Source organism: Peromyscus eremicus, chromosome 7 (assembly GCF_949786415.1).
Source record: "Peromyscus eremicus chromosome 7, PerEre_H2_v1, whole genome shotgun sequence".
Classification (NCBI taxonomy): Eukaryota; Metazoa; Chordata; class Mammalia; order Rodentia; family Cricetidae; genus Peromyscus; species Peromyscus eremicus.
In genome coordinates this window covers 5,351,034-5,374,306 of record NC_081422.1, presented here as the reverse complement: position 1 = coordinate 5,374,306, position 23,273 = coordinate 5,351,034, and the positions used below count along the sequence as shown (strand labels likewise).

The 23,273-nt window shown below is 38.8% G+C and overlaps 1 protein-coding gene across 5 annotated transcripts in view; it reads left to right on the top strand.

The window, feature by feature from the left end:
- Cep126 (centrosomal protein 126) overlaps positions 1-23,273 on the top strand; it is a 51,294-nt gene that overhangs the window by 11,763 nt on the left and 16,258 nt on the right. For 4 of the 5 annotated variants that reach the window (XM_059267297.1, XM_059267296.1, XM_059267295.1 and 1 more), the window contains exons 3-6: positions 3,013-3,158; positions 7,989-8,085; positions 16,747-16,945; positions 18,333-20,448. In XM_059267297.1, coding sequence (XP_059123280.1) covers positions 3,013-3,158; positions 7,989-8,085; positions 16,747-16,945; positions 18,333-20,448 — 2,558 coding nt within the window. Of the gene's footprint in view, positions 1-3,012; positions 3,159-7,988; positions 8,086-15,230; positions 15,343-16,746; positions 16,946-18,332; positions 20,449-23,273 lie in introns of those variants that run through there. The other variant, XM_059267298.1, reaches the window with a different exon arrangement.

Here is a 23,273-nt window from a genome sequence, read left to right as displayed (position 1 = left end):
AATTCTGAGTATTTGCTTGCCATTTCTTCTGCTAGAGCACTTTTTTTCCTCTGTTATTTTCATGACTCTCTCTTGTCTAGCTTAAATATCATGTCTCCAGAGGGAAATGAAATGTGTCTTTCTAATTAGTGTGTGTTTGTTTTAATCAGGATACCACATAGAACTAATGGGTGTGAGCTATAATTTTTAAATATACAAAGAAGTAAATAACACCAAGCATGGTGACACATGCCTTTAATCCAGGCCTTTGTCAAAAGACAAAGGCAGGTACATCACTTTGAGTTCTAAGCCAGCCTGGTCACACAGCGAGTTCCAGGCCAGTCAGGATGCATATTGAGAACTTGTCTCCAAAAGCAAAAACAAATGAAATAAAAGTAGTAAATAATTTCTATTAAATATTTATCCCCAACTCCAGTAAATAACAGCTGTATGATTTAAAAACTCTCAGCTTGGACTTATTATATGGATCATTTGCTGGTGTATAACAACCACCCTAAAACTTGGTAACCTAAAACAGTGTATGGTGATTGTCTGTGTTTCCTGATGCAGCTGGTTGATTCTCCCTTGGAAGTCTCATGCACTTGTACTCATATTTCATCTATGATTCCCCTGAAGTTTTATCTGTGGTGATCTAAAGGTCCTGCTGAGCTTGACCTCCATTATGCTTCTTCAGTCACATGCTTTGTGCTAGGGCTCGATTCACTAATATTGCTGGAAGCTAACCAGGCAGTTCTCTGCCTTTAGCTGTTTCTCCCTATAGCTTGCCTAGGCTGCGTCTCAGCAGGGTGATCTCAAGGTCATCAATAATAATATTTGCACCCTGGCATTTCCTAAATTGGGTGTTCCTAAATAGTAAGTTAGTGCTGCAAAACCTCCATTGTAGCCTGGGAAGTCACATTAGCACCACTGTCATATGTTGTAGCAGTCTATTGGTTATAGGAGAATGACAGGTCCAGACTCATTAAAGAGGAACTACATAATCATAGTACAGGACAGATAGAATCTGTAAGTAGCTTTGAGTACTACTGACTTCTCAATAATCCACAAATATAAACGATCTTTCCTTTGGAATTCTTTCGTCTGTATTTTGTAGTGGTTTTGGTTTTTTTTAAATTGACTTTATTATGTATAGTGTTCTATCTGCATGTATGCCTGCAGGCCAGAAGAGGGCACCAGATCTCATTGCAGATTGAGATCCCATGCGGTTGCTGGGAATTGAACTCAGGACCTCTGGAAGAACAGCCAATGCTCTTAACCACTGAGCCATCTCTCCAGCCTGTATTTTGTAGTTTTTGATATATGTCATTTTGGCTTTTCAGTTGAGTTTATCCCTAAAATATATATATATATGTACTTGTACGTGTGTATGCGCATGCACATGCATGCATGCATGCACATGTATGCATGAATATACATGCATACTCATGCATGCTATTGTAAATGAAAAGGTTTTCTTAATGTCTTTTCTGGATTGCTCATTATATAATGATGTACATAGAAATGCATTTTATTTTGTGTGTTGGTTTTGTATATCTAATGGATTCATGTATTAGTATAGGCTTTATGTGGAATTTTTAGAGTTTTCTGTACATAAGATCATGTACCTGCAAATAGATAATTTTACTTTTACAATATGGATGCCTTGCATTTTTTCTTATTTTCCTAAGCTCTCTGGCTAGTAATCCAGTACTGTACTGAATCAAGCTGTGAAACTAGTTCCTTTAAGTTATTTAGGGAGATAAAACCCTCTTCCCTTCCTGTGGTGCTACCCCCACACACATCCTACCCCTTGAAAACCTAAAGCTCTGTTCCCCAGTGCTGTAGCCCTCTAGATGACCAGTTCCTTAGACAAGCCAGGCCTTTAACAGTGGTCCACAGTAGCCTAGGACAGGAAGAAGTTAAAAGAGTTCATCCAGCTGTCACCACGTTCACATGTGACCAAGGAGTGCCTTTGGATGCTTCCCTGCCAATGTCAGGCTGGCGCTGTAGTCTCTTTTTTATCAACTATGTCTTGAGTAATACAAACATTTTACAAGAACAAAATTAACTGTTTAAGGTAGTACAACTAAAACAGAGAAAATATAAAGTGCCTAGAGGCAATTATAAATAAAGAGGAAAGTTAAAAACAGTGAGGATGTGGAGCAGGCAAGATGGCTCAGTAGGTGAAGATGCTTGCCTTGTAAGCCTGACACCTGAGTTTTACCCCTAGAACCCCACAGAGATGAAGGAGAAAAACCAGTGCCACAAAGTTGGCCTCTGACCTCCACAAGTCGCTATAGCACATGCACCTCACCACACACATCATCATCATCATAACAATAATAATAATACCTTTTAAAACGACATTACAGGCAGATGTTTGTAACTTTGTCTACTGAAGAGTTCTGGGTTCCCTATTTACAAAAGAAGCTGAAAACCAACATTTTTATAAAAATTGTATTTTTAGCCAGGCGGTGATGGCACACGCCTTTAATCCCAGCACTTGGGAGACAGAGACAGGTGGATCTCTGTGAGTTCGAGGCCAGCCTGGTCTACAGAGCAAGATCTAGGACAGGCACCAACACTACACAGTGAAACACTGTCTCAAAAAAAAAATTGTATTTTTAGCTAAGTTAAGACTTATTTGACAGCCAATTTTAAACAAAAAAGTCGTTTCCTTGACTTCCCCATAATTTGCAAGGCTGCTTCTTTTACCAGCAAATAGCAGAAACAGCATGGCTTTCAGAAAAGGCTTTTCACCACAGCAGGCTGTGGGGCTCTGGCAGGGCTGCCAGAGATCAGAAAGGGGCCTCACTGCAGAGCTCTGTAGTTAAAAAAGATCTGAATGAGGGTCTGGAGTTACCATCTTACAAGTATATTTCAATTCCTAGCCAATGGCCTGTTAGAAATCACAAATGTGCTGTCTCTAGAATGAAGAAGATACTGTTGTTTCCTAAGTGTGGTGTTCTCCAATCGTTCTGGTTCAGTTAGCTTCTTGTCTAGCTCTCCTGTTTCCTTCTACCTTAAATCTAGAGCTTTCGAAGAGAAACGCAAAGAACAAGAAGAAAAAGAGTATCAGATTAGAGAGCGCATCCTGCAGCAGAGGAAGCAGAAGTTTGAAGAAATTACTGAAAAATTCCAGCGTGCCCACGTTCCTCTCTCTCAGAGAAGGAGAGCAGGTACCTTCATTTCTGGAACGATTCTGAAACAAAAATTGAAGTTGTAATCACATTTAAATTGAGTAAACAATAAAATTACACATTAAAAAAAATAGTAGAAACGGAAACCACCACAGCCTGGTGTGCTGTTTGAGTGACAGGCACTTTAACCAAATGAAGAACAGGAACTCGAGTTAAAGTTCCTTTGGAAAATACTGGGTTGGTTGGCTCCGTGGGTAAATTCTCTATTCACTCACAAGTTTCTTTCAACTTCACACTAATTCACAATGTTTTGTCTTTTTAAAATCGATTTTTTTTTTTTAAGTAACTTAACAGAAAGAAAATTTAGCAACTGGGTTCAGGAAGTTAGTGTTATATTCATTCTGCTATTTTACTTGTGGTTCACTCCAAATTCTTATTTGAGAGATTGGCAAAACACAATGTCTACAAAGTACTATAATCCAATAATATAAGACCTGTGGCCAATTACGAATTGAAGTTTAATTGGACCAAGGAGACGGCTTCATGTATACAGCACTTGTGAAGCATGAGGGCTGGAGTCTGTATCCGTAGAAGCATGCAAAGTCAGGCAGATGTGGCCACAGCCTGTACTCCAGTACTTGGGAAGCATGAGGGCTGGAGTCTGCATCCGTAGAAGCATGCAAAGTCAGGCAGATGTGGCCACAGCCTGTACTCCAGCACTTGGGAAGCACAGACAGGGGATCCCTGGAACATGTTGCTAGCTAGTCTTGGCAAACTTTCGGTTCAATTGAGAAACCCTGCCTGAATAAATGAAGTGAAGAGTAATTGAAACAGACACCACTGTCTACCTGCAGCCTTCATGCACACCCTCATGTGTCTGCATTCCACACATGTGAGCATGCATATACACATGCACATATATTAAAGTGGAATTTAAGTATGATTGTGATTGATGCTTTTCTATCATATCCACATTTTTAGACCTTACATAGCAAGACAGAACTAACAGTGTATCAAAGGTTACTAAAGAGAAAGAGCTGGCAGTGCCATCTTGTACCTAGCCATCATGTGCTATACTGGATGGTACTCTGTCCCCAGCTATCCTGAGCTACAGAGATATGTAATTGTTCTCTAACACTAAAAATCACAACTTATTTTGGTAAGAATTTAAACAGTATTATTGGTACAATAATGGATGTGATAGCAGAATATGTACCTACTGTGAAAACACAGGAAATATCATCATCCTGTGTCAGGACACTAGGTCATTGTTTCTAGAACAATGACATGCATGACTCTTGAATCAGTATCTTGCCAGGCAAAGAGAACAATAAAGAATAGCCCAGACAAAAGGATCAGTTCATACAAGTGAACTGTGTCTTTCAATGTATCAGAAGCATAAGTTAGGGAGTAAGAAGAGAAGCATATGAAGTTGAAACTGGAAGTAAGGTGGGGCTAACTCCTGAAGAACTTTATATGTCATGCTAGAAAATCCCTCTTTATACAAAATGGCATTTTTGAACTGGAAAGCAAGCCATTTCTGTGTTAGTAAGGGATCTTAGGGTGAATAGGTACTTCAGAAAATACTGACACCATCAGAAGACCCCAAGACATAGGAGAGTTTTCCTTTTCTCTGATAGGAGAAGAAGTCCTGAGGTTGGGGTCAAGAGCTGGTTCCATAGTTGTACAGACTTCAGCTGTCTTTCAGCTGACTACTTTCTGCAGATGGTTTCTAGCTTTACTCTTACGGCTGTGATAGCTGCTAGGTCACCAACCGTAAGATTGGTATTCTAGACAGAAGAAAAGAAGACATAAGGCTATGGCTCTGAACCCCTTTAAATCATTTCCTTAGAGATCTCCAGTTATGTCATTTTTTCTATTTGGCTCCATTTGTAAGGGAAACTAAAACTTTCTGAATGTTGGATATATTTCTACTCCTAACAGTATAAGCTCTGTTACTAAAAAAAGGAAATGAATATTGAGAGTCCTCTCATAATAAAATCTGTTTGGATAATTATAGTGACAACTTGGAATGTGGATGGAAGTAGAAACATACAGAAGTTAAAAGGCTAGGAGGAGAATAGCTCTGGGAAGAGATGTAAAGTTCCTCACTTGAGCAGTAACTGTATATAGACAGAAAAGGTAATCTACTCAGATACCACAATCGACAGGATTACTAAGTGTAGGGGAAGAAAAGCTGTAAGGAGAACAGTGCCTTAGGAACTTGGCAGAGAGCATCACACATAATATACATTAATAAATGGCAATATTTTACTAGCATGTATTCTATGTCATAAATTTTATTTTGATATTTTCATACATGTATATAATATTATCATATTCACCCTCATTATTCTCCCTTGTGTCTAGAGTTCAAGTTTGAGCTAACTCCTGTGTAATAGTATACTGGCTTTGCTTAAACCCTTTGGAGAAAATTACAGACAGTAGAATAGTGGGGAAGTACAGTGACATGAATATTTTAAAGTAAAAGTTTTTTTTTAATGTTAGGTTTTCACCAAGTGTTAGAGCTAGAAAATCATGTCCTCTACCCCCAGGCTTTGAATTGTGTAAGAATTTGATGAGTGGAGCATAATGTTTCCATATACAAAGGCTGCAAGAAGCAGCATTCTTTTTTTTTTCCTTATAAACGAAAACATTCAATTGGGGCTGACTTACAGTTTCAAAGATTTAGTCCATTATCTTTATTGAGGGACATGGCAGCGTGCAGGCAAACATGGTACTGGAGGAGTGGAGAATTCTGCAACTTGATCAACAGGCAGCAGAAGCACCTGTGTGTCACACTAGACATAGCTTGAGCATAGGAGACCTCAAAGTCTATATATCCCTACAGCAATATACTTCCTCCAACAAGGCCATGCCTAAACCAACAAAGCCACCCCTTCAAATAGTGTCACTCCCTAAGGGGACCATTTTCTTTCAACTCACCACAGTCACCATATGAAGAAGCACAAAAGAATGCCAACAAGGTTTTCGTCCAGTCCCAACCTATCTATCATGGCCTACAAACCCATAATCGCATTTTACACACACACACATACACACACACACACACACACACGCAATGGAAATGTTTTTTAAAAAATAAATCTCATTGCCCTTACATTATCTAGAGTTGTTATTGACACTTGTGAGATTTTTTTCTCCACAATAAATAATTTTGTGTAATTAAATGTAAGTTTGTTGGCTAAAGATCTGAACAAATCCCAGATAGTCATAGATTTCCCTTCAGTATGAGTTCTTTAATATCCTCAAATTCCACTATGATATACAAAGGCTCTAACAAATTAATTACACACTGCAGGATTTACTCTTGGATAAATTCTTTCAGGGTTATAAAGATTAAGGTGATGGGCAGACTTTATAATACTTATTACATGCATAGGTTACTCTCCAATGTGAATTCTTTCATGACTTTGCCGATATGTAACATGCAAAAGTTTTATCACATTGCTTGTATTCAAAGGGTTTCTCTCCAGTATGAGTTCTTTTTTTTTTTTAATTTAACATAATTTCTTTAACGAATCCTTGGGAATTTTTCATCATGCACCCCAATTCCGCTCAACTTCCACTCCAGTTATATACTCACTCCATCCCTGCAGCATCCCCCACCAAAAGAAAATTATTTTTAAAAAATCAAAGCAAAACAAGCAAGCAAACAAAAAACAACAAAACAAACAACAAAAAACTTCTTTGCTTCCCCATCTTCCCCACCTTTTCAACACCTCCTCATTTGTCCTGGTGGCATTGGGAGCCTTAGTGTGTCACACAGTAGACCCTTTTGTCCAATCAGCTTTACTTGCAAATGATCATTGCAATGAGTCATTGGTTTTGTTCAAGGCCTCTGGTTTCTGGTATAACATTATAACTGGATCCTCACTGAAACTCCTCTGGGATATCCTGCAGCTGCCACCAGTCATGGAGATCCTGAGAGTATTGTTCTACAGGACCAATCCCTTCACGAGCTCCAGTAGGTCCCACATGGAGTAAATGTTAGAGTGGGCCAACCCCAGGCCTGGCTGTGGGCCTGAGTTGTTGAGCTGGTCAGTCCAGGCAACTGGGGCTTCCTCCCTCAGGCAAGTGGTGGGCAGAGCCAGCTCCCTTATGCCCAAGTCATCAGGGTAAATCCTCCCTCACTCATGGTGAGGGGTGCGGTCATCTCCCCAGAGTGCAGGGGTAGGGGCCAGCTCAACAGCTGTGTTTCTACCTGTACAACAGTAAAAGGAACATTAGAAGTAAGGGAAAGGAATATGTTGTGTACCAGAGTACATACTGGAAGACTTTGAAAATGGGTGTGTACAGAAAACAAGAATGGATGAAAGGTCTAAAGAGCAGTGTGGGGTTAGTGTCCATGTAGCATATGGTCATGAGGACATCACTTGCCTTCTTCATAGACCTTAGCTTCCTTAGTTGTAAAATTCAAATAGCACCTGTGTGGTGGCTAGATGAGCATTAGCACTTAAAATAAGCACTGTAGCAGGTAATGCCCAAAGTTAGTTGATTTTTTTTTCATTTTATTCAGAGGAATATGTAAAAATTTTTGTCATAAAATTTTGAGACAATGAGATCAGATATAGAAGAGATTATATATAAGAAACCCTACACATTTTTCAAATTCCCTTTTTTCCAAATATTATCATAAGATTGATGATGAAGCTATCAAAATAAAAATTTCTTTTTTAGGACTTACAAATCAAAGTTTAAATTTTTATTCTATTGTAAATATATTATACAAGAACCTTGAAATATATTATTGGCCAACTAAATTATATATCAATAAACCATTAGTGATAAAATGATTCTTTATTGTTTATGGTTTTTTTTCTGTTCCTTTACTTTTTCACAATCCAGTTCCCCCATTAGAAGAGGCCCTGAAACAAATTCAAGAATCCAACTTAAAATCAGAAGTAAACATTCCTCTTTCCCACAGACCAGCAACAACTTGGCGGTAAGCAATTTATTATTACTGTATTAATATGATTATACTGTTATCACTTAATATATAATAACTAAATGGCTTTCTGCTTGCTGAGTTTGTAGTCTTTTTCATTGGTTACTTCTCTTTTTTGAGGGGGCCAAGGGGTAGGGGAGGTTTAAGACATGGTTCCTCTGTGTAGCTGTGGCTGTCCTGGAACTCACCCTGTAGACCAGGCTGGCCTCAAACTCATAGAGATCCACCTGCCTTTCTTCCTCCCAAGTCCTGGGATTAAGACGTGCACTGCCACCACCTGGCTCATTGGTTACTTCTTATCTCTGTTTTAGAATTTGTTCTTTTTACAAATTAATTAAGAATTAAGTCCACTGTAATTTGCTGTCTTACACTGTTACACTTACATTATTAACAATACAAATATTGCCAATAGTGAATAATTTTCTATGAAAAATATAAAATCTATTTTAATATATTGATGTTTATTGTTGTCTTTACTGAATAGATAAAATTGTTTAAATTGTATTGATACAAATTTAGTTTTAAAAAGTAATTTTGTTGTTTGAGTGGTTTTTTTCCTCAATCAGAATTTTTTTGTTATTACTGGTCTCAATAAAAACTACAATGTCTTTTCCATTTTTTCCAAATATTTTTTGATGTAACTATATGCAGAGAACTAGATAAAGCATTGGAAAGCAATATGGAGTAGGCTGTTGAAAATACAGTCCCCAGGGGCTAGAGAGGTGGCTCAGTGGTTAAGAGCACTGATGCTCTTCCATAAGATTTCATGTCTACATATGTATGTATAATCCTCATGTATAACTATCGAGAGAGGTGAAACGATGCTTTGGAAAGCACCAGGACTGGGTTGTAGCTCAGTGGAAGAGTGCTTACCTCCCATGTGTGAGGCCTGGGATTGGTCCCCAGCACCACAAAACAGTTGCATAGAATTACATCAAATGAGTAGTAATAATCAGAACACCACCTTTAGGAAGTTATTAATAATTCAGATTTTACCTATACAGAATATTATTCTGTTCTTAGAATTCCTCTGGTTAGTGATTCTCTTGATTAGACCTAAAAACAAATCATTTCATCCTTTCAGTATTCCTTAGAGTCTGGGAAAGAACTGGACTCTTGGTTTAAAGAACTTCATTAAAGCAGCTCTGAAGAGCATATGAGTTACCAGGACAAGTGGTGAATGGCACCGCAGACAGAGTGATGCGCACACGCACAGTCCGCAAGCGATAAAGTGCTGATGATGTGGTCGGGGTAAAGGGAGTTGAGTCAGCTGGGGCTAGAGTTCAGTGGTAGCATGCTTACTGAGCATGCACCAGACCCTGGGTTTGACCCTCATTCTACAGAGAAAAGGTGAGAGAGGAAAAAGAGGCAGAGACAGGCAAGAGACAAAGAGAGACCCCATAATTTGAGACAGGAATGGAGATGCATGCCCGGAATCCCAGAACTCATGATGTGGAATCAAGAAGATCAAGAGTTGAGGGCCTGCTTCAGCTACATGAGACCCATCCAAAATAGCATGGGTGAGTCGGAGAATACAAATACTAAGCTTAACTAGATATGAGATTAGAAAGAGAGATGCATCTGTATGTTAAGAAATATAAACTTTGGGGCAATCGAGATGGCCACCAAGCTGATGATCTAAATTTGATCCCCAGGACCCACATAGTCAAAGGAGAGAACCAACTAATGCACGCTGTCCTCTGACTCCTACATGGATGCTGTGGCATAGATGTACACACCCACAGAAACACATATGAATAAATATAATTTTAAAAGAAGAAATGAAAATAAACTTACTCCTGAGATTTGTAAGAGAATTTTTTTTTTTTTTGGTTTTTTGAGAGAGAGTTTCTTTGAGTAGTTTTGGTGCCTGTCCTGGATCTCACTCTGTAGCCCAGGCTGGCCTCGAACTCACAGAGATCGCCTGGCTCTGCCTCCCCAGTGCTGGGATTAAAGGCATGTGCCACCACTTGGCTTGTAAGAGAATTTTAAACAAATGAGCAAGGTCATTTTTTTAAACATACCATTACAATCATTATAGACAATTGTGGATAATGGGAAGAGACAGTGAATAATGGAGAGAGGAAGAAAGGGAGGAAAGAAAACTATTTCATGAAAAGAATAGATTATGAGTTTGGTATGATAATATAAAGAAAATTAAAATACAAAAGGTAAATGTGAGAATTTGGTAAGTAAAAGTTTGGAGATTTCTCAAAAAAATAAAAATAAAACTACTATATAACCCAGCTATTTCACTTCTGAGAATATACCCAGAGAACTCTATTCCCTACCACAGAGATGTTTGGACCCCTTGTTTATTGTTGCTTTGTTCACAATAACAAAGAATTGAAATCAGCTCTGCTGTCCATCAACAGATGAATGGATAATGAAAATCTGGTGTGTATATATATACATATAGGAACACTAAGCTCTAAAGAAAAATGAAATTAAAAATGTGCAGGAAAATGGATGGATGTGTACAATATTAAGTGAGGTCACACCATCTCAGAAAGAAATAAACCATATGTTCTCTCTTGTATGTGGAATCTAGCCAATAATATATGTACATATGTCAACAAATGTACATGTGGGTACAATATACAAGAAACGAAAACTAGTAAAGCTAAATATAATTAAGATGATGAGAAAGGAATGAATTCAGGGAAGGGCCATGAGTCATGAAAAAGGATATAAAACTAATTGTTTTTCTTTTTTTATTTTTTGGGTTTTTTTGGGGGGGGTTGGGGTGTTTTGTTTTATTTTGTTTTGTTTTGTTTTTTGAGACCGGATTTCTCTGTGTAGCTTTGGAGCCTGTCCTGGAACTCACTCTGTAGCCCAGGCTGGCCTCAAACTCACAGGGATCCACCTGCTTCTGCCTCCCAAGACTGATATTAAAGGCATGTGACACCCCCACCCAGCCTAATTGTTTTTCTAGTGCTATTTCTGTCGTGGATTATTGTGGTTTGGTGGTGGATACCAAAAAATTTGCAAGTTTTTTACAATATCATTTTAAAAGAGAATTTGGTGATATTTAAATTTTCTATGTGAGCTTTTTTAATCAGAAGATGAGAGTACAGTTATAAATATTAAAAAAAATTTTAACTAAGTTGAAATAAGAGGACTAGAAAGAGATATGAAGGTTGTGATTTTATTGTTACTCGATTTTTTTTCTTAGTATTTTTGTTTCCCAAACCAGATTGCAGTTTTGGTCAATATAATAGCTAGGTTTTACACATACATGTATTTCCTATAGTGCTATACATGTTGGAAGAATTCCAGAAATAAGGGGAAAATACCATAGATATAAGTAAACACTCTTAAGGGTAGAAGTTGGCCTGAAGCTATAAAAATGAGGAGAATATTCATCAGAGGCAAGCACTTCTTGCAATTTAATTAGTTTAATTTGCCTTATATGTACACTGAGAAGAGAGTTGTCGGTAGGAAAGTTACAAAGGAAGCCAAGAATTAAACCAGGAAGAGTCTGTTAAGTAATATGTTCTAGAAAAAGTTAATGAAAAAATTGAAGCAAGCTTCCAATAATATGTTTTGGAAGTTTTGCCAAATGAATAGGGGCAGACTAAATGTGGAAAAATCAGATAAACTGGTACTTCGGTTAACAAACTGATGAGTTCTTCACAACTGCCAAGGAGGAAAATAGAAGAAGAGGAGGAGTCGGGGATGGTTTCAGAGACAGGATTTGGTCAGAAAGTAGATGGTGAGACAGTGAAACCATTTATCAAAACTTAAGGATGAGGATAAGAAGGCAGATCTCATGTTGAACATTTTGCCACAATAGAAAAAAATATGACTATGAAGGAAGAATCAACAGGTTTAGGGAGAGAGTAGTTGAAAGGAAGCTAGGGTAAGTTATAAGTTTGCAGTGCAGGGTATTCAGGAACCAGTTTCTTGAGATAAGAAGTCTAGGCCATGAATACAGATGTGACAGTCATCACAGATCAAAACAAAACAATGACTGGTGTCTGTCAGTGGTGGTCTTGAGTTAAGCGAACAGTCAGAATGCAATATGGTAACAATGTGGTAACCCTTGGATATGAGCATTTTTTGGGTCAGGCCACAGAGCAGTTGAAAGCTAGTCTTTGCTGAGTTCCTCCCTCCTACAAATGACAGTACCGCTGTCAATGCAATCACAATAGATGAGCCACTTCCTAAGGAAGCAACTTAGAAAGGTACCCAGTGCTGAATTCGTCCAGTGAGAAAGATGAGAGGACAGCGTTAACTGTTAAAGACACACAGATATGGAGAACATCACAGTCAGCTTACACAAGATTCCATGAGGAGTTCTGGTAAAGTAAGAAAAGGGTGGCCAAACTCAAAACTTCCAAAGGCTGGCCTCAGAAGTGAGCCCTAAAAGGAGGAATCAGAGAAGTAGAAAAAGGTAGTAGGAAAACTAAAGCCATTAAAGACAGTGGTCAAACTTCTACTTTTACAGTGAATGAGTTAAGTAGTTAATAATAAGCAAAGCAACACATGAAGTGAAACAAGCTAGAAATATGTGTTAAAAACCTCAAGTTGGAGACATGAAGGCTGTATGACATTAGAGTATTCTAGGAAAGCTTGTCTGGACAAAAGATGGCACATACTGACCAAGGCAGGCAGGGCTCCGAGGGAGCTTCAGCTTTAAAACTTCTAAACTACTTAGCGTTTTTGTACAGAGACCCTTCACTGTCCAGTTTCTTTTTCTGTGTATCAACTATTACTTTGTGCTGATCAGATATTTTCCATTTTAAAAACACCTCTTTTGTACAATAAATGAAAGCATGGTGATTTTTCAGCAATGTGCAGTTGTTTAAAATCTTTGAAGGGTTAAACTGTCAGAATAACCTCAGTTCTTCTGAAGGAAAATATTATCATTTTAGTAAATCTGTACTAAAATAACAAATATTATATATTGTCATTGTGAGAAATAACCTGCATTCTGTATCAAAATACCTAGTTTTCATAATATACTTTTGACTGTGACTTTGTGATAGCTATGTGTATGTATGTATACATATATAAAACATAAGTCTTTATTTGAAAAGCAAATATGTATAATCTATGAGAGAAGATACCATGATTAACTAATAAAAAATTGGACTTCTCTCCCCAAATAACTAAGTGTTAAATATTATATGTTAAGTATTCTGCAAACTATAAATGCCATATAAATATGAAATTTTAGATTATTAATGATCATTCATTGGTTTTACCAAAATAAATTTCATGCAAGTGTTTATTCGAGGATTAATAAGCTATTGTCATGTTACAGATACATTTCAGTGGAATATAAACCTAAAGTAGGTTAAGAAATAAAATGACACCACAAAACAGTTCCAGAGAAGCAGAGTATAGCAGCAGTACTTGTGCTGGGGACTGAGTAGGCCTCTGTGCAGGCTCTACCATTAACCACAGCCTCAGCCCAAGAGGTGGCTCTGACATAGAAAATGCTAATGGTAAATAAAAATATTTTAAGATGCTAATGTTATAATCTAAAATGAAAATTTATTTAGAAAAGTGGAGGCTAATTCTTAAGCCTCGTTAAAAATTGGCCAATAGGTTTTTAGGAATATAGAAACCACTTCAGGAAGTAATGAGATATAAAAATCTTAATAAGGTATTAACTTTTATAATATCAAAAATAATCAACTTTCCATCGCAGTCAAGTTCTTATCACAAAGCTGATCTGACGTTTCTGGTGGATGTAGAGCAGGAGAGGACATAGTCTCTCCTGGTTAAACTCTCTGACAGAGCAGTTTTGTGAGATATCTATCTCCAATATCCATGTCTTTGTGATGAGATAGTCAATTCTGAACCACCCACTACCCCAAGATGTCGGCATTTGCTATTCACACTAGTGGTTTAAACTAGATTTTCCTGCCTATATCTGTGCATCAGACTTTTGAAAAGAGAAGAAAGATGAATTTGAATCATCTGTGAACATGTTTCAGTCAGTCAGTGTGAGGGGAATCTGGCTGTCCAAAGGAAGATCAAACATGGACCCCAAAGGATAAAATCAAAATCAATCAAAAACCGACAGGCAGCCCAGTAATAGACTTTTTAAATCTTAATGAGGTTCTTTCTACTTGCCTGTCCAAATACTTTCCCACCTATGCAGATCCATTCCTGCCTGTCCAGCTATCTCCAATCCTGATCCCTACTTACCTGGTCAGCTGTCTGCTTCACGGGCCCCATTGCTATCCCATCATCCCCAGATTCTTCCTAGCTACCCTGTTGTTTCTCCCACCCCCCAGACCTGTGTTCTTCCATCTGTCCCCTCTACTCTTCCAAAGACCTTTTTATCAGCCCCATTACTGTCTTACCCTATCAGATATCTCCCTCATCCTCCAGCCCCAGTTACTTCTAGCTTTTCTGGCAGTTTCCCTAGTCTACCAGCCCCTATTCCATCTGGGCCACCTGTCCTTCCACCTTACCCATCCCAAAGTTCTCCGATCACTCCTGATCCTGACTCACAGAACAGAGTATTTTACAAAACTTTCAGACCCAAACATATACTTGCAGCACAGCATTCTACCCCAGCAACTCTAATGCCTGCCCTTATCCGTCGTTCCCTTCCAGCTCGACTGGTTGTTTCCCCACCCCCCTTGGAAGCTCTCCCTGTTTTGAAACCTTCCAGTTTGCCCAGATATCCAACTCAACCAGCCCCACCCCTCTCTTGTATCACTCCTGTGCCTGAGCATTCTACTAGGTTTGATGCTTGTCAGTCAGTTCAGAAGTGTGTTCCCCAAGCCACAACACTGTCAGATCGGCCTCAGGCCTTCGTAGACCATCTGCCTGCCTTGATTCTCTCCCACCCGCCCCCATGTCATTCTCCGTGTTCTACTTTGCCTTCATCACCTTCTGCTTCCACATCCTCTTCACCGTTGGTAGCAGCTTCTTCCTCTTCATCCACACTTTCTTCTCCTTCACCTTCTTCTTTTCCCTCCCCTCCCCTACCTGTTCCATCTGTCCCTCTTTTTCCCTCTCCTTTGCATTCATCCTCTTCTCCATGTTTGCCTCCAACTTATCTAGCTTTCCCCTCTCCAGTGTCTCCTCCTTCCTCTTCTTTTGTGATTTCTTCTTCCTTTCCTCCCATGCTTCACTCTATCTCGATTTCTACCTCCCCATCTCCTTCTATTCCTATCCATCCCTTCAATCCTCCTCACTGGGGGAAGAAAGTAGAGAAGAGGAGAGAAGAAAGTGGAGTAGAGAAGAAAGGAATAGAGAAGAAAAAGTTGAGAGACGACAACTTTAAAGGTAAATCAATTGAGTTTATTAGACATTTTGTAGTTTTAGTTCTATGTTGTTTGGGAAGGGTAACTTAAAGGGGAAGGACTATGTAAGAGTAGAAAAGTATAAAAACAAAAATAGACAGAAACATACCCTCACTGTTCAGGAATGTGTACTAAATACCTTCTCCCTAGCCATGCTCTCCTGGTGATGACAAAGGAATAATTAGAAATGTAGTAATCACCAACCTTGATGATTCTGTCTGTCTAAATAAAGACATATATGGGTATTGGAGATAGTTATATGTCACATGTGGCAATATGCCACCTTCTAAAATGTTTCTTTATCCTGATTTAATTGGAAATAATTTAACTGAGTTGGTAGTAAATGCCCTTCAATCAGCTGTATCCTTCATCACCCACTTATCCTTGAAGGAATTGGATTTTTCACTGTGTGTATGTATATATATGTTGAAATCTAACAAGCTAAAAGCTTCCAGACAGCACAAAAATCTAATAGAAGAGATGTCCTGAGTTTCCAGACAGTACAACATTGTAAAAAATTTTAAAAAAAGGTATTGTTCTGATTGGAAACAATAAAAGTAGACTACATTGAAGACACTCTTTTTGTGACATAAAAAAAATATGTTTAAATGGGGCTAGAGAGATGGCTTAGGGTTTAAAAGCACTGGCTGCTCTTCCAAAGGACCAGGTCCAATTCCCGTCACCCACATGGCAGTTCACAGCTATCTGTGACTCCAGTTCCAGGGGATCTGACACACTCATACAGAGATATATGCAGAAAAATCCCAATGTACATTAAATAAACAAATCTTTTTTAAAAATATGCTTACATTTATGATTATATTCCTGAACCAAACTGAAAACAAAGGTTTATATTCTTGCTGAGTAAGAGCCACACTCCCATAGCTAGTTATGCAGGGAGGACATTCATACCTCCCCTGACAAAGCACATTCTTAATTTCCATCTGCTTGAATCTTGGCCAACTCTCTTAGGGATATAGGAATATCCACTGGCCAAGACATCAACTAAGAACAAAAGCTAATAAATATTATTATCTATATAAAAATATATCTAGAGAAATGAAAACTGACAACAAATTCATAGGATTTCTACTCCTGCCCAAGTGATAAAAGAATGGAATATAGTCATCACAGTCATGAATGAATAAGCATCCCTTATTCATTCTTTATTGGCACTCTGGTCTCACAATCATTTTTATTCTATTACTCATTGCCTTAAAGTTCTCTTCTAATATATCTGTAGATTTCTCCAATATCCTTATATGTAATTATCTGGACACATGTGCACATAGTATACAGTTGTGTCATTTATATGCTTATAGAAATAAGTTGATTTCAGTTAAATTAACTTATTACTGTACTAAATCTTTTCCTATCTGGTTCACAGAGCTATAGATTCTGCCTTGCCTTCAGCAGTGTCAAAAAATGATCACGAACATCAAAAATATCTTGTAAGCAGAATTAACTGCGATAAAGAAATGAAGGAAAACAACATAGCAAACCTAGCTACTAACAAAAACGTGTTCCAGCTCAAACTGGAGGAGACTCAGAAACTCCTGGAGAGTCAACATTTAAGCAGTTTGCAAGTATGAACTATAACTCTATTACTGGTGTCTTAATTTGTAGTAAAATTCTGTCCTACTTCCCAGGGTTCTCCACACAGCTAAAAGGAGGCCATAAAAATACTGTGTATGGCCGGGCGGTGGTGGCGCATGCCTTTAATCCCAGCACTCGGGAGACAGAGCCAGGCGGATCTCTGTGAGTTCGAGGCCAGCCTGGGCTACCAAGTGAGTTCCAGGAGAGGCGCAAAGCTACACAGAGAAACCCTGTCTCGAAAAACCAAAAAAAAAAAAAAAAATACTGTGTATGAGTCAGTATAACTTCGTCACAGGTGCTAATTTTTCTTCCTGATCTTCTTCTTCTTGCATTTATTTAAAAAAAATTTAGGCTGTATGAATGTTATTTTCTGACAAATATAAAAGCTGTTTGAAAGTATAAAATGATATAACTATTATTATTAGAGGTTATATTTTAAAAAGCAACCTAAATTTAGGATGCATATAGATGCTACTGAACCATCTCTCCAAGCCCTAAAGCCCCTGGTTCTTGAACCTGTATCCACATGCTTCCATAGAAACCGTAAGATCAGTATGAGACTGCTGCATGGATCTCATGTGGGAAATGAACCAGCGGGGTCCAGACATAGATTTTTGTAGGTATTTTGTTTGGACTCAGTAGCCAAGACTATCCTTGAACTTCTGATCCTCCCTGGCTTTCATATTTATTTTTATGAAACTTTTTGTCTCTTACATACAACCAGAGTTGAAAACCTTTCTCTAGACCTTTATAAAAATGATATAATTCCTATCAATTGACAGTTCACATTAGGTTCACAGAACTTTATTTTCTTTTTTAAAATTCTCTTTATTTTTTGAGAATTTCATACATGCATATGATGTATTTTGCTCTAATCTTTCTATTTCCTCCCCTATTCCTCACCACCACCACTTTTTCTTCCCAACTTGATGTGCTTCGTTTTTTAAACCCACTGAGTTCACTTGGTACTGCCTGTATGGGTATGTGTGTGGAATTACCTATTGGACCACAGGTAGCCTCCATCTGTCAACAGTCTCTTTTCAATCCAATGAAGGTTTCAGGAAGAGAATATAATTTATAAACAAATATTTTTCAGAATTAATTTAGTATTATGAAACCTTGAAGAAACGCCGAACCCTAAATGGAATAGCAATTATTTCTAAGCTGTCATGGTAGCTAGAACAATTGAGCAGTTACTTTGGGAGTTGAAAGGAAAGGAAGCACATTTTTTAGGGTTTCCTGACTTTCTCTTTACCATGAGGTCTGCTGCAGGGGTGTAGCTTATACCTATACTGTTTATAGTCACATTATTTTATGTGTCAGTAACACTAGTGTGAGTACACAGTGTAAAACACTGTTCTTTTTTTTTCCCCTCAGAAATTTTGTGATGAAGTTAATCAGATAACCAATTCTGAAACTCTCTCAAGTATAGACAGCCTTGAGGCTGGAGAGCATGAAGAAATATACATAACACTTAGTATGGCTCCTTCCACGTCGACCCAGCAGAACTCTGTTCCCCTCAAGTCAGCAAATCTTCAGTCAGCTCATTTAAACTGCTTTGATGAAGATAAACTGTCCTTCTCTAAAACTCAGCATATAAACAGTTGGCTTACAAACTTAGACACACGAAGTACTCAGCCTGTCACATCTTTTTCAGATATCTTAAGTAAATCTAACGTTCTACCCTCATGGGAATGTTTGAATAATAAAGAACAGAATCCACCTACTTTGAGCACAACTGTGGACAGAGCCACAAGAGCTGCTAATGACTCCGTGCTCTTTGTCTGTAGTCCTTCCGTCGTTGCTCTAGATAGAAAAGGAGAAAATACCTCTGAAAGCAGTACTGTGAGGACAAGTGATCCCGCTGATGGAGCACTCCACAGGCAGAGCCTGCCAGGTGCCGAGAGCCCAACATTTAAAGTCAGTAGAGCCTGGACTACCCCAGAATCTCTAACGCAGGAAGCAGCTTCATCTTCCATCCAAGAGAGGCTCTCTGAGTTAACTCCGGACGACAGGAGTGCTCCCATTCCTGCCCCGTTTGTACCAGTTTTGTCACCTACCTCACAGTCGGGTGGGCTTTCGTCAGGGCACAGCACATGCGTGAGAGAAATCGACCCTGTGCAGTGTTCTGATAAGGTAGAGGAAATGAAAGATGTGAGATGTGAAAAGATAAACTCTTTTAGCTGTAATAAAGAAAAGTTGTCTGTATTTTCAGACAATTTTCAGGCCACCTGTGCACCCCAAAATTCTAACCCAAAAGACAGAAAACAAAAAGCCTGTGGGCCATCAGCACCACTGTGTAACGTCACTCCTGACTGTGACTTGCCTACCCAGCACAGCAAGAAGCACAGCATCCAGGAACAAAATGGGGTGAGGCTGCTCAAGAGTATATTAAAGAAAGAATCCAGATACGATCATGATTCTCTCAAGGCACTAGTTATAAATCAGAGCTTTAAGTTTAGACATCAGAAGGCAGAAGCCATTAGAGATAGTATTGAACTAACGAAACAGAGAGGGAAAGGTGCAGGAGCCCCCAAGACGGTTAAAAAGCTGCGGTGGCTAGACGAAAGTAATGCCACAGAGAAGTGTGTAGGTGACAGCCACCCAGTGAGGGACAGGGCAGGAGTGGCTCCACAGTGGCTACAGCACTGTCCCACCAGCAGTGGCACCTGCAACCTCACAAACGTCCCTGATTGTACTGCACCTTCTGCTGGTGGAGTGAAGGCCAAAGCTGACTGTGGCTCTGAAAATGTGACTGATTTAGGAGGATATGAAATGGACAGTGTGCCTTTGAAATCTTCTGTACCTTCAGGCTATAGCCTTGCTAAACAAGCCTGGTCAGCCTTTGGAAGAGAAGAGAACAAAGCCCCTGCACATGCTGGTGATGCCAAGACTCAGAAGTCTAAGCCTCCAAGGGGAGCGAAGGTAATGAGAAGAACAGGGTCTGCAAAGGTCCAGACAGGCCTTGTACATGTGAACAGAAAAGCCACTGTCAGCCAGCCACCGTCTTCAAGAAAAGCCAACACACTGGCCCAAACTCAGGGTAAACTAATTATACCTCATCCTCCACCTAAACCACCGACAAATATTAAAAGTGGTAAAAATATGCAAGTGTCTCCATGTCAGTTAGCCATACCTGAACATTCTCAAAATGTCATGCTACAGAACTGTTTGAATTCATGTGTGCTTCCAACAGAGTACCATTTGAACCAGTGGACTCAAGAAAGTAATCTTTCTGATGCTTGTTCTGACCTACTCGCTGTGACCCCAGCTCTACCATCTCCTTACGCTTCGGAGTGCCAAACCTCAGCAAAAGTAAACTATTCAAATGGCATTCACACAGGTTTCCAGCAAGAAGGGACGGTATACTGTACCCAAAGAAGTCCTGTTTGTGAAGAGAGCTACCAGTTGTTCACTCATAGGAATACCGAAGAAGAATCGATTCTCCCATGGAGAAGAAGGAACAATGGGTGCCAAAATGAGAAGGCTTCTGGTGAGGATAGAATTTATACCTTCTTGTGGGAAAATATACAACTTTTCAGAGTCATGTGACATATTGTGTGGTAATGTATACTGTATGGGTAGTGAGTTATAGTTTAGCCTTATGAAGATACCTTAGCTGTCAATACTATAACTTGCTCTAGTAGCTGAAGTTCTTCTTCAGAGAGTTACCTAACCTGCACTCAGTAAAAGTTGGAAACTTTTGCTAGCTCTGTTTTTTCTATCGCCTCCCTGATGTTTAAAAAGAGAAGACAATGAGTAACATTGCTGTTGTCACATGAGCACCATGGGGAAAAGCCTTGTTTATTTAAATAGATAAATGTCATGACTTAGTTGTTTGTTTTGTTTTGTTTTGTTTGACATAGAGTATAGCTCTGGCTGGCCTAGAACTCACTGTGTAGACCAACTAGCCTCACGTCCACTGATGTCCTCCTGCCTCTGATTCCCAAGTGCTGGCATTAAAGGCATGTGTCACCGTACCTGGCTTATTTTAAAATTCTTATATGAATTTCTTATATGCTGTCAAGGTGGCAGGCAAAGACGCTTTCAGCCAAACTTGACAACCTGAATTCAATCCTGAAGCCTGCATGGTGGCTGGAGAGAACTGGCTCCTTTTAGGTGACCTCCAGACTCCACATAGGTGCACACACACGCTCATAAATAGGGCAAAATGCCTGCCGTTTACAGAGAAGTGTAAGTATATGCGCAGCCCTCCATCCTTTCCAGGACCTGTGGTTCTGCTTCTGCCAGCCTTGTGTTTATGTTTTCATGTCGGAAAAGAGTAGACACCATTGTTTTGCACAGTTTTGAGATTCCCTTCTCCGCTGAATACCATTGGCCCCGTCATTCACTGCTTGGGAAGCCACTTCCCTCCTTTAAGGAAATGGACTAGAAGCCATAAAACTTCCTGCCAGTGGAAATCCGTTCCCTACTGAAAAAGAGCAAGGACTGTTGATAGAGGGAGGGGAGCAGTACAGTAATAACAAGTAATAGTGTGCTTAGAGAGTTTTCAAATTCATACTCAGTGTTCTCTTTGATTATTAGACCATGCGCTTTTAAAGAGCAGGGATTTTCTGTGTACTATGTCACTGTGCTCCCACTCCCAACAGGGCCTGACACTTGACAACCTGACTCTCATCTTTTTTTTTTTTTTTTTTTTTTTTTTTTGAGACTTGGGAGATTTGTTTTGTTTTGTCTTGTTTTGTTTTGGAGGCAGAATCTCACCATAGCACTGACTGGCCTGGAGCTCAGTAAGTAGACCATGCTGTCCTTGAACTCACACAGATCTACCTGCTTCTGCCTCATGAGTGCCAGGATTTAAAGGTATGTCAAAACCACACCTGACTTAATTTTTTAATTATTTTTTATTTATTTGTCAGTTGGTCTATGTATATCTATGCCACATGTGTGGGGGTACCTATGGAGGCCAAAAGAGGGTATCAGATCCCCATGAAACTTGAGTACAGATTCTTGTTAGCCACCTACCATAAGTGCCAGCAAACTCACGTCCTCTGTAGTGACAACAAAGGCTCTTAATAAATGAGCTATCTCTCCAGCCCCGAGACTTTTCATGAATTGGATGGATACAAACTACATAAGCAGATGGACAATTGAATGCGAAGAATGCAACCTAAATCTCTTGACTACTTCTCTACAAAAATCTAAGTTTTAAGAAGGTTAGAGAACTGAGGTTTTTAAAGAATGAAGAGAAACTAAGGGAAGAAAAATAAGTAAATGATTATGGAAGTTATAAAGCAAGAGGAATAATATACCTTAAAACACATGTTATATGAGACCATATTCTAAAACACAGACTAATTCTTTACAGTGAAATAATTATGCTTATCCTCATCTGAAAATGAACAAAAATGTATAGTGAATAAGCCCACTTAAAAGGGGTTCAAATAAAGGTCAAATTAAACCTCTGGGGAAAGGGATGTCAACCCAAAGAAACTTGATGGGAAGAGACATTGCCAGAGAAGGTGGTGTTGCCTGCTGCTGATAAACACAGCATGCTTTCCTCCAAGGACGGGACAGGACTCCATACTAAATCGGGAACTGAGTGGGAATAGGCAGTGGAAACAAAGTTAGAACAATAATGGAAACCTTTTAGAATTTCAAAGGGACAGACCTAGATATTTTAATAATGACATCTTTTAAGTAACATTAAAAATATAAGCCTATGAGAAAAATTGAATGTAAAGATTTTAATAGGCTATAGAGAAGACTAAAAACACCATGAAGTGAATGAAAGAAGACCTGGGTGGAGAAGAAGGTGTGTACATGTTGAGGCCATGAAGTTCCAACAGACTCTATGAATATTGCCAGACTTTATCTAATATTTAAATTATTAAATGTATAGACCAAGAATAGCTGAGACAATCTCAAGAACAAAGTTGAAAACTTCATTTCTAAAGCAGACAATGGTGGCGCACACCTTTAATCCCAGTACTCAGGAGGCAGAGGCAGTTGGATCTCTGTGAGTCCAAGGCCAGCCTGGACAACCAGGGGTACACAAAGAAACCCTGTCTTGGAACTTTCATTTCTACATAGTCAATCTAAATCTACAACACTTAGCACAGTGTGGCATCTACAGAATGATAATAGAATACAGGCCCACATAATTAATTGCTTGATTTTAAACAAAGGTAATAATGCATAGTTGGGTAAATATATCATCAGTAAAAGTGACCTTTCCTTCACTCATATACAAAAATCAATTCCATATAAATTGTGATTTAAATATGAAAAATAAAAAAGCTCTAGAAGTAATATCATTTTAGAATAATCAGATTTCTTATACTCTATGTAAAATAT